The sequence below is a fragment of the Phyllobates terribilis genome, unplaced genomic scaffold (genome assembly GCF_046119375.1).
Source record: "Phyllobates terribilis strain yellow unplaced genomic scaffold, ASM4611937v1 Scaffold_13__5_contigs__length_258822181, whole genome shotgun sequence".
Classification (NCBI taxonomy): Eukaryota; Metazoa; Chordata; class Amphibia; order Anura; family Dendrobatidae; genus Phyllobates; species Phyllobates terribilis.
The window spans coordinates 252,776,394-252,789,741 of NW_027362773.1; the positions used below are offsets into that span (position 1 = coordinate 252,776,394).

The window sequence follows — 13,348 nt, forward strand, 5'->3', positions numbered from 1 at the left end:
AAGAGTCACCTACATCATACTGACCAAAGAGTCACCTACATCATACTGACCAAAGAGTTACCTACATCATACTGACCATAGAGTCACCTACATCATACTGACCAAAGAGTCACCTACATCATACTGACCAAAGAGTCACCTACATCATACTGACCAAAGAGCCACCTATATCATACTGACCAAAGAGTCAACTACATCATACTGACCAAAGAGCCACCTATATCATACTGACCAAAGAGTCACCTACATCATATTGACCAAAGAGCCACCTACATCATACTAACCAAAGAGTCACCTACATTCATACTGACCAAAGAGTCACCTACATCATACTGACCAAAGAGCCACCTACATCATACTAACCAAAGAGTCACCTACATTCATACTGACCAAAGATTCACCTACATCATACTGACCAGAATCACCAACACCATACTGACCAAAGAGTCACCTACATCATACTGACCAAAGAGTCACCTACATCATACTGACCAAAGAGTCACCTACATCATACTGACCAAAGAATCACCTACATCATACTGACCAAAGTTCCACCTACATCATACTGACCAAAGAGTCACCTACATCATACTGACCAAAGAGACACCTACATCATACTGACCAAAGAGCCACCTACATCATACTGACCAAAGAGTCACCTACATCATACTGACCAAAGAGACACCTACATCATACTGACCAAAGAGCCACCTATATTCATACTGACCAAAGAGTCACCTACATCATATTGACCAAAGAGTCACCTACATTCATACTGACCAAAGAGACACCTACATCATATTGACTAAAGAGTCACCTACATCATACTGACCATAGAGTCACCTACATCATACTGACCAAAGAGTCACCTACATAATACTGACCAAAGAGTCACCTACATCATACTGACCATAGAGTCACCTACATCATACTGACCAAAGAGTCACCTACATCATACTGACCAAAGAGCCACCTATATCATACTGACCAAAGAGTCACCTACATCATACTGACCAAAGAGCCACCTACATCATACTGACCAAAGAGTCACCTACATCATACTGACCAAAGAGCCACCTATATCATACTGACCAGAGTCAAATACATTCATACTGACCAAAGAGTCACCTACATCATACTGACCAGAATCACCAACACCATACTGACCAAAGAGTCACCTACATCATACTGACCAAAGAGTCACCAACATCATACTGACCAAAGAGTCACCTACATCATACTGACCAAAGAGACACCTACATCATACTGACCAAAGAGTCACCTACATTCATACTGACCAAAGAGTCACCTACATCATACTGACCAAAGAGTCACCTACATCATACTGACCAAAGAGTCACCTACATCATACTGACCAAAGAGCCACCTACATCATACTGACCAAAGAGTCACCTACATCATACTGACCAAAGAGTCACCTACATCATACTGACCAAAGAGCCACCTACATCATACTGACCAAAGAGTCACCTACATCATACTGACCAAAGAGTCACCTACATCATACTGACCATAGAGTCACCTACATCATACTGACCAAAGAGCCACCTACATCATACTGACCAAAGAGTCACCTACATCATGCTGACCAAAGAGTCACCTACATCATACTGACCAAAGAGTCACCTACATCATACTGACCAAAGAGTCACCTACATCATACTGACCAAAGAGACACCTACATCATACTGACCAAAGAGTCACCTACATCATACTGACCAAAGAGCCACCTACATCATACTGATCAAAGAGCCACCTACATCATACTGACCAAAGAGCCACCTACATCATACTGACCAAAGAGCCACCTACATCATACTGACCAAAGAGTCACCTACACCATACTGACCAAAGAGCCACCTACATCATACTGACCAAAGAGTCACCTACATCATAGTGACCAAAGAGCCACCTACATCATACTGACCAAAGAGTCAACTACATTCATACTGACCAAAGAGTCACCTACATCATACTGACCAGAATCACCAACACCATACTGACCAAAGAGTCACCTACATCATACTGACCAAAGAGTCACCTACATCATACTGACCAAAGATTTACCTACATCATACTGACCATAGAGTCACCTACATCATACTGACCAAAGAGTCACCTACATCATACTGACCAAAGAGCCACCTATATCATACTGACCAAAGTGTCAACTACATCATACTGACCAAAGAGCCACCTATATCATACTGACCAAAGAGTCACCTACATCATATTGACCAAAGAGCCACCTACATCATACTAACCAAAGAGTCACCTACATTCATACTGACCAAAGAGTCACCTACATCATACTGACCAAAGAGCCACCTACATCATACTAACCAAAGAGTCACCTACATTCATACTGACCAAAGATTCACCTACATCATACTGACCAGAATCACCAACACCATACTGACCAAAGAGTCACCTACATCATACTGACCAAAGAGTCACCTACATCATACTGACCAAAGAGTCACCTACATCATACTGACCAAAGAATCACCTACATCATACTGACCAAAGTTCAACCTACATCATACTGACCAAAGAGTCACCTACATCATACTGACCAAAGAGACACCTACATCATACTGACCAAAGAGCCACCTACATCATACTGACCAAAGAGTCACCTACATCATACTGACCAAAGAGACACCTACATCATACTGACCAAAGAGCCACCTATATTCATACTGACCAAAGAGTCACCTACATCATATTGACCAAAGAGTCACCTACATTCATACTGACCAAAGAGACACCTACATCATATTGACTAAAGAGTCACCTACATCATACTGACCATAGAGTCACCTACATCATACTGACCAAAGAGTCACCTACATAATACTGACCAAAGAGTCACCTACATCATACTGACCATAGAGTCACCTACATCATACTGACCAAAGAGTCACCTACATCATACTGACCAAAGAGCCACCTATATCATACTGACCAAAGAGTCACCTACATCATACTGACCAAAGAGCCACCTACATCATACTGACCAAAGAGTCACCTACATCATACTGACCAAAGAGCCACCTATATCATACTGACCAGAGTCAAATACATTCATACTGACCAAAGAGTCACCTACATCATACTGACCAGAATCACCAACACCATACTGACCAAAGAGTCACCTACATCATACTGACCAAAGAGTCACCAACATCATACTGACCAAAGAGTCACCTACATCATACTGACCAAAGAGACACCTACATCATACTGACCAAAGAGTCACCTACATTCATACTGACCAAAGAGTCACCTACATCATACTGACCAAAGAGTCACCTACATCATACTGACCAAAGAGTCACCTACATCATACTGACCAAAGAGCCACCTACATCATACTGACCAAAGAGTCACCTACATCATACTGACCAAAGAGTCACCTACATCATACTGACCAAAGAGCCACCTACATCATACTGACCAAAGAGTCACCTACATCATACTGACCAAAGAGTCACCTACATCATACTGACCATAGAGTCACCTACATCATACTGACCAAAGAGCCACCTACATCATACTGACCAAAGAGTCACCTACATCATACTGACCAAAGAGTCACCTACATCATACTGACCAAAGAGTCACCTACATCATACTGACCAAAGAGTCACCTACATCATACTGACCAAAGAGACACCTACATCATACTGACCAAAGAGTCACCTACATCATACTGACTAAAGAGCCACCTACATCATACTGATCAAAGAGCCACCTACATCATACTGACCAAAGAGCCACCTACATCATACTGACCAAAGAGCCACCTACATCATACTGACCAAAGAGTCACCTACACCATACTGACCAAAGAGCCACCTACATCATACTGACCAAAGAGTCACCTACATCATAGTGACCAAAGAGCCACCTACATCATACTGACCAAAGAGTCAACTACATTCATACTGACCAAAGAGTCACCTACATCATACTGACCAGAATCACCAACACCATACTGACCAAAGAGTCACCTACATCATACTGACCAAAGAGTCACCTACATCATACTGACCAAAGAGTCACCTACATCATACTGACCAAAGAGACACCTACATCATACTGACCAAAGAGTCACCTACATTCATACTGACCAAAGAGTCACCTACATCATACTGACCAAAGAGTCACCTACATCATACTGACCAAAGAGTCACCTACATCATACTGACCAAAGAGCCACCTACATCATACTGACCAAAGAGTCACCTACATCATACTGACCATAGAGTCACCTACATCATACTGACCAAAGAGTCACCTACATCATACTGACCAAAGAATCACCTACATCATACTGACCAAAGAGCCACCTACATCATACTGAACAAAGAGTCACCTACATCATACTGACCAAAGAGACACCTACATCATACTGACCAAAGAGCCACCTACATCATACTGACCAAAGAGTCACCTACATCATACTGACCAAAGAGACACCTACATCATACTAACCAAAGAGCCACCTACATTCATACTGACCAAAGAGTCACCTACATCATATTGACCAAAGAGTCACCTACATTCATACTGACCAAAGAGACACCTACATCATATTGACTAAAGAGTCACCTACATCATACTGACCATAGAGTCACCTACATCATACTGACCAAAGAGTCACCTACATCATACTGACCAAAGAGTCACCTACATCATACTGACCATAGAGTCACCTACATCATACTGACCAAAGAGTCACCTACATCATACTGACCAAAGAGCCACCTATATCATACTGACCAAAGAGTCACCTACATCATACTGACCAAAGAGCCACCTACATCATACTGACCAAAGAGTCACCTACATCATACTGACCAAAGAGCCACCTACATCATACTGACCAGAGTCAACTACATTCATACTGACCAAAGAGTCACCTACATCATACTGACCAGAATCACCAACACCATACTGACCAAAGAGTCACCTACATCATACTGACCAAAGAGTCACCTACATCATACTGACCAAAGAGTCACCTACATCATACTGACCAAAGAGACACCTACATCATACTGACCAAAGAGTCACCTACATTCATACTGACCAAAGAGTCACCTACATCATACTGACCAAAGAGTCACCTACATCATACTGACCAAAGAGTCACCTACATCATACTGACCAAAGAGCCACCTACATCATACTGACCAAAGAGTCACCTACATTCATACTGACCAAAGAGTCACCTACATCATACTGACCAAAGAGTCACCTACATCATACTGACCATAGCGTCACCTACATCATACTGACCAAAGAGCCACCTACATCATACTGACCAAAGAGTCACCTACATCATACTGACCAAAGAGTCACCTACATCATACTGACCAAAGAGTCACCTACATCATACTGACCAAAGAGACACCTACATCATACTGACCAAAGAGCCACCTACATCATACTGACCAAAGAGTCACCTACATCATACTGACCAAAGAGTCACCTACATCATACTGACCAAAGAGTCACCTACATCATACTGACCAAAGAGTCACCTACATCATACTGACCATAGCGTCACCTACATCATACTGACCAAAGAGCCACCTACATCATACTGACCAAAGAGTCACCTACATCATACTGACCAAAGAGTCACCTACATCATACTGACCAAAGAGTCACCTACATCATACTGACCAAAGAGTCACCTACATCATACTGACCAAAGAGACACCTACATCATACTGACCAAAGAGTCACCTACATCATACTGACCAAAGAGCCACCTACATCATACTGATCAAAGAGCCACCTACATCATACTGACCAAAGAGCCACCTACATCATACTGACCAAAGAGCCACCTACATCATACTGACCAAAGAGTCACCTACACCATACTGACCAAAGAGCCACCTACATCATACTGACCAAAGAGTCACCTACATCATACTGACCAAAGAGTCACCTACATCATACTGACCAAAGAGTCACCTACATCATACTGACCAAAGAGCCACCTACATCATACTGACCAAAGAGTCAACTACATTCATACTGACCATAGAGTCACCTACATCATACTGACCAGAATCACCAACACCATACTGACCAAAGAGTCACCTACATCATACTGACCAAAGAGTCACCTACATCATACTGACCAAAGAGTCACCTACATCATACTGACCAAAGAGACACCTACATCATACTGACCAAAGAGTCACCTACATTCATACTGACCAAAGAGTCACCTACATCATACTGACCAAAGAGTCACCTACATCATACTGACCAAAGAGCCACCTACATCATACTGACCAAAGAGTCACCTACATTCATACTGACCAAAGAGTCACCTACATCATACTGACCAGAGTCACCTACATCATACTGACCATAGAGTCACCTACATCATACTGACCAAAGAGCCACCTACATCATACTGACCAAAGAGTCACCTACATCATACTGACCAAAGAGTCACCTACATCATACTGACCAAAGAGTCACCTACATCATACTGACCAAAGAGTCACCTACATCATACTGACCAAAGAGACACCTACATCATACTGACCAAAGAGTCACCTACATCATACTGACCAAAGAGCCACCTACATCATACTGATCAAAGAGCCACCTACATCATACTGACCAAAGAGTCACCTACATCATACTGACCAAAGAGCCACCTACATCATACTGACCAAAGAGTCACCTACACCATACTGACCAAAGAGCCATCTACATCATACTGACCAAAGAGTCACCTACATCATACTGACCAAAGAGTCACCTACATCATACTGACCAAAGAGTCACCTACATCATACTGACCAAAGAGCCACCTACTTCATACTGACCAAAGAGCCACCTACATCATACTGACCATAGAGTCACCTACATCATACTGACCAAAGAGTCACCTACATCATACTGACCAAAGAGTCACCTACATCATACTGACCAAAGAGTCACCTACATCATACTGACCAAAGAGTCACCTACATCATACTGACCATAGAGTCACCTACATCATACTGACCAAAGAGTCACCTACATCATACTGACCAAAGAGTCACCTACATCATACTGACCAAAGAGTCACCTACATCATACTGACCAAAGAGTCACCTACATCATACTGACCAAAGAGTCACCTACATCATACTGACCAAAGAGTCACCTACATCATACTGACCAAAGAGTCACCTACATCATACTGACCAGAATCACTTGTATTACACATAAATGGGTCAATTCCATCATACTGGCCATGAAAGTAAATTTTATGTATAGTAAGTGATGTAAGTTGTGGATAAAAAATCAGGCCCTTTTCAGAAACTGCTAATCACCTGTGATGTGCATATATTTATATAAAAAAAATGCATTTTATACTAATGTTCTTATATAAGATTGTTGCAATAGATAAAATAGTAAGCACACCAAACAAGACAGGGAGGACGGCATATAACATTTTCTACATTGCAGATATTATAAATCAATTTTTAAGATTTGTGCATCTAATCTAAAATGTATATATTTCTGTTCCAAAAACATAAACCATTTCGAATTTAGACAGATAATGTATTAACCCTTAAAGTGATTTGCTTTCAAGCCACACGAGGGCAGTCAAGCACAGGATTCTACACAGTTTAAATTCCCGTCCTCCTTTCTATTATAAACGGAGATTAACCGATTACCAAACAGCCGAGCATAACTACAAATTACAGGTTCCCATAGCAAAACTTTATGTAGACCACCCTGTGTGTGGTTACTGCTGACTTTGGCTTTTATATTAGTTATACTATTACAGAATTGTATTACAGTCTCAACTGTCCCAGTAAGCATAACCAAATGGAATTGTCAGCCTTGTTTATTATAACTTTTACTCACTTTTTACCCCTTATACTGAACTTTAAACAACAGTGGTAATATATGCACTATTGGATTACTGTAAGGACCTCCAGCTTTCCTGTATACTGGTTAAATAATTTATTATGTTCTCTATTCTGTATTATAAAGATTACGCTGAATACATATGCTGCATAGTATAAATAATCCCCTTAAAAATTAGACAATGGTGCAGATTTAATATGCAAAATACTACAGAATTCTGGTTCAGTTTGAGCAACAATGAGACTGCACATGCTGTTCGCCACATTTAATCAGTGATTTGGACACTTTTTGCACCTCGATCGTCAAGGAGGCATGGCCTACCAGAAAGGAGCATGATTAAGTAAAATGTTAATTTTGGCACAAAAAAATCGCCTAAAGTAAGCCAATTAAGATAGTATTAAGATAAATAAAGACGTCTAGAGATGCGGCCAAGTTATCATTCAGAATAAGTCACTGTAATAAATTTGGCTTCTAGTTTAATTTTAAGTTGTCTTTTTAGAGGGGGAACCATGGAAGCTGTCCTTGATAAAGATGGGGGCTAGTGAAACAGTCTGTGAGGGACAATCTATGTACGAGAAATTATGAACTGTGAGCCAGATGCATAAAAAGCTGTCTGAGAGAGGAGGAATCATGAGTAGCAGTCGTGAGAGAGGAAGAACTATGATAAGCAGTCTGTGAGAGAAGAGGACCCAAAAGAAGCAGTCAGTAAAACAGGAGGAGAGCAATCTGTGAGAGAGGATGAATCATGAGATGCAATCTGTGAGAGAGTAAGAACCATGAGGAGCAGTCTGAAAGAAAGAGGACGAACCAGGTGGAGCAGTCTGTAAAAGAGAGGAGGAACCACAAGGAGCAGTCTGTGGAGAGAGGAGGAACCACGAGGAGCAGTCTGAGAGAGAGAGGAGGAACCATGAGGAGCAGTCTGTGATAGAGGAATAACCATGAGGAGCAGTCTGTGAGAGAGGAATAACCATGAGGAGCAGTCTGTGATAGAGGAATAACCATGAGGAGCAGTCTGTGAGAGAGGAATAACCATGAGGAGCAGTCTGTGATAGAGGAATAACCATGAGGAGCAGTCTGTGAGAGAGGAATAACCATGAGGAGCAGTCTGTGAGAGAGGAATAACCATGAGGAACAATCTGTGAGAGAGGAATAACCATGAGGAGCAGTCTGTGATAGAGAAATAACCATGAGGAGCAGTCTGTGAGAGAGGAATAACCATGAGGAGCAGTCTATGAGAGAGAGGAATAACCATGAGGAGCAGTCTGTGAGAGAGGAATAACCATGAGGAGCAGTCTGTGAGAGAGGAATAACCATGAGGAGCAGTCTGTGATAGAGGAATAACCATGAGGAGCAGTCTGTGAGAGAGGAATAACCATGAGGAGCAGTCTATGAGAGAGAGGAATAACCATGAGGAGCAGTCTGAAAGAAAGTGGACGAACCAGGTGGAGCAGTCTGTAAAAGAGAGGAGGAACCACAAGGAGCAGTCTGTGTGAGAGAGGAGGAACCACGAGGAGCAGTCTGAGAGAGAGAGGAGGAACCATGAGGAGCAGTCTGTGATAGAGGAATAACCATGAGGAACAGTCTGTGAGAGAGGAATAACCATGAGGAGCAATCTATGAGAGAGAGGAGGAACCATGAGGAGCAGTCTGTGAGAGAGAGAAGGAACCATGAGGAGCAATCTGTGATAGAGGAATAACCATGAGGAGCAATCTGTGATAGAGGAATAACCATGAGGAGCAGTCTGTGAGAGAGGAATAACCATGAGGAGCAGTCTGTGAGAGAGGAATAACCATGAGGAGCAGTCTGTGAGAGAGGAATAACCATGAGGAGCTGTCTGTGAGAGAGGGAAGGAACCATGAGGAGCAGTCTGTGAGAGAGAGAAGGAACCATGAGGAACAATCTGTGATAGAGGAATAACCATGAGGAGCAATCTGTGATAGAGGAATAACCATGAGGAGCAGTCTGTGAGAGAGGAATAACCAAGAGGAGCAGTCTGTGAGAGAGAAGCAACAATAGGGTGCAGTCTGTGGTAGATGAGGAACCTTGAAGAACACTGTGTTACAGTGGAGGAATCATGAGGTGCAGAAGAAGTATGTGAGCCTTCTTCTGAACTTCCAGTCATGCGCAGTGCACCTCTGAAGCCGGGAAGCGTACACCCGACTTCAGAGGCTCAATGACGCTGTCGAATAGAGCCGCTCACATACGTGAGATCTGCAGGGAGCTGGCGATGATGCCGGCTATTGAAAATCATGTTATCACTCCCACAAGGGTGTGATAACATGCAAAGAAGGCCGACTAGTCTGGGGAAACTAATGCCTCATCGACTAGTCAAAGGCCTAATTAGCTTAAGAAAAACAGAGCTTATAGATACTTTTTTTAAACATTAATTTAAGTGAATAACATTATACAGGGCTGGTTAGGCAGGGGATTTAGTAAGTAATACATATGTGAATGCTGCTGGGTTGGAGGGCATGGGGGACCTGACAGATTCCCTTTAAGAGAGTTGGGGGTATTGATGCAGGGCTGACATAAGCACCTAGCAAACCCGGACAAGTGCACCTCTTATTGAATCAGGAGCATCTGATTCCAACACACCTCCTCATCAAGACCAGAAAATCGCCAGTCTTGACAAATTGGGGCCAAAATGTCTCTTCAAGGTTTCTATCTACTGTGACATTATAACAGAGAAATAAATTACTCACCTTCTGTAGCAACATCTTCAACTTTCACGTTGTGTTTTTGAGCCATATAACCCAGTATGGAGAAAATAGCAAACCCAGAAATGAAGCTCGTCACACAGTTCACCGTGCTTGTGAGTAGAGCATCCCTATAATAAGAATTATAAGACAGATGTAAATGCTGGGCCAAAACACTTTGCACCAGATTCATCATTTTTGAGGATTTGTAAAGAAAAATATTAAGATTTGAGAGTCCTCAGTGCTTGATACCTTTTAATGGCTAACTGAAAAGATGGAAAAAAAATTGCAAGCTTTCGAGACTACTCAAGTCTCTTCATCAGGCCAGATGAAGAGGCCTGAGTAGTCTCGAAAGCTTGAAATTTGTTACCATCTTTTCAATTTGCCATTAAAAGGTATCAACCACTGAGGACTCTCAAATCTTAATATTTTTCTATCTACTGGCTAACACGGTACAATGATATACAACCCCTGGCAAAAATTATGGAATCACCGGGCTCGGAGGATGTTCATTCAGTTGTTTAATATTGTTGAAAAAAAGCAGATCACAGACATGGCACAAAACTAAAATCATTTCAAATGGCAACTTTAGGGCTTTAAGAAAAACTAAAAGAAATCAAGATAAAAAATGTGGTACTCAGTAAGGGTATTTTTTTTTCAGACCAAGCAGAGGGAAAGAATTATGGAATCACTGAATTCTGAGGAAAAAATTATGGAATTATGAAAAACAAACACACAAAAGTACACTCCAACACATCACTAATATTTTGTTGCACCACCTCTGGCTTTAATAACAGCTTGTAGTCTCTGAGGCATGGACTTAATGAGTGACAAACAGTACTCTTCATCAATCTGGCTCCAACTTTCTCTGATTGCTGTTGCCAGATCAGCTTTGCAGGTTGGAGCCTTGTCATGAACCATTTTCTTCAACTTCCACCAAAGATTTTCAATTGGACTGAGATTCGGACTATTTGCAGGCCATGACATTGACCTTATGTGTCTTCTTTCAAGGAATGTTTTCACAGTTTTTGCTCTATGGCAGGATGCATTATCATCTTGAAAAATGATGTCATCATTCCCAAACATCCTTTCAATTGATGGGATAAGAAAACTGTCCAAAATACCAATGTAAACTTGGGTATTTATTGAAGATGTAATGACAGCCATCTCCCCAGTGCCTTTACCTGACATGCAGCCCCATATCATCAATGACTGTCGAAATTTGCATGTTCTCTTCATGCAGTCATCTTTATAAATATCATTGGAACGGCATCAAACAAAAGTTCCAGCATCATCACCTTGCACAATGCAGATTTGCGATTCATCACTGAATATGACTTTCAACCAGTCATCCACAGTCCACGATTGGTTTTCCTTAGCCCATTGTAACCTTGTTTTTTTCTGTTTAGGTGTTAATGATGGCTTATGTTTAGCTTTTCTGTATGTAAATCCCATTTCCTTTAAGCGATTTCTTACAGTTTGGTCACAGACATTGACTCCAGTTTCCTCCGATTCATTCCTCATTTGTTTTGTTGTGAATATCCTATTTTGGAGACATATTGCTTTAAGTTTCCGGTCTTGACGCTTTGATGTCTTCCTTGGTCTACCAGTATGTTTGCCTTTAACAACCTTCCCATGTTGTTTGTATTTGGTCCAGATTTTAGACACAGCTGACTGAACAACCAACATCTTTTGCAACATTGCGTGATGATTTACCTTCTTTTAAGAGTTTGATAATCCTCTCCTTTGTTTCAATTCGACATCTCTGGTGTTGGAGCCATGATTCATGTTAGCCCACTTGGTGCAACAGCTCTTCAAGGTGTGATTACTCCTTTTTAGATGCAGACTAACGAGCAGATCTAATTTGATGTAGGTGTTAGTTTTGGAAATGAAAATTTACAGGGTGATTCCATAATTTTTTCCCTCTGCTTGGTCTGAAAAAAATGACCCTTACTGAGTACCACATTTTTAATCTTGATTTCTTTTAGTGTTTCTTAAAGCCCTAAAGTTGCCATTTGAAATGACTTTAGTTTTGTGCCATGTCTGTGATCTGCTTTTTTTCAACAATATTAAACAACTGAATGAACATTCTCCGAGCCCGGTGATTCCATAATTTTTGCCAGGGGTTGTACATGAGGGTTTGTAGGATACTTTTATTTCTTTCTCTAGTGGTACTCGTTGACTTTTTTTGCGCAAAATTCTTTAAAATGGCAAATTTGCTTCATGAATTTTATGTAAAATTAAAAAAGCTCTTTATTTTTGTCTTTGACCCGTTTTTAGCTTAAAAAGTAACATGTTTTGCAAAATTACTCAAAATTTTCATCAAAGTTTCGTGCATACATAGAAAGTACATTTGCGACTTTTTAAAAAGTTGAAAACATCTGGAAAAAAAAACTTTCCCCACAATGGCAAAAATAAAAAACAACACATGTAAAATAGATTTTTTAAAAAGGTGCGAATTTAAAGAAGAATTAAGTGCAAATGAAAAACAGGCAAAAAACACCAAAAACTACACAAAAAACAGACGCAAATTAAGTAATGAATTGCGTGTTTGTGTCTAGTTTTCATTAGAAATGAGCGTTGTTCTACTCGAACTGTTCGCCAATCTCAAATTCGAGCTGTTTTGGGCCGTTCGGCGAACACGAACAATTTGAGAAAAATTCGGCTGTTCGAGGTTATGTTCGATAACTGTTCGTGCACCAAAATCATAACTGGATTTTTTCTCAGTA

General features: G+C 41.1%; 1 protein-coding gene across 1 annotated transcript in view; it reads right to left on the reverse strand.

Moving 5' to 3' along the window:
• Nucleotides 1-13,348, reverse strand: part of SLC6A2 (solute carrier family 6 member 2) — a 287,250-nt gene that overhangs the window by 70,809 nt on the left and 203,093 nt on the right. The window contains exon 8 of the mRNA XM_073657955.1: nucleotides 10,626-10,750. Within this exon, the coding sequence (XP_073514056.1) occupies nucleotides 10,626-10,750 (125 nt within the window). The remainder of the gene's footprint in view (nucleotides 1-10,625; nucleotides 10,751-13,348) is intronic.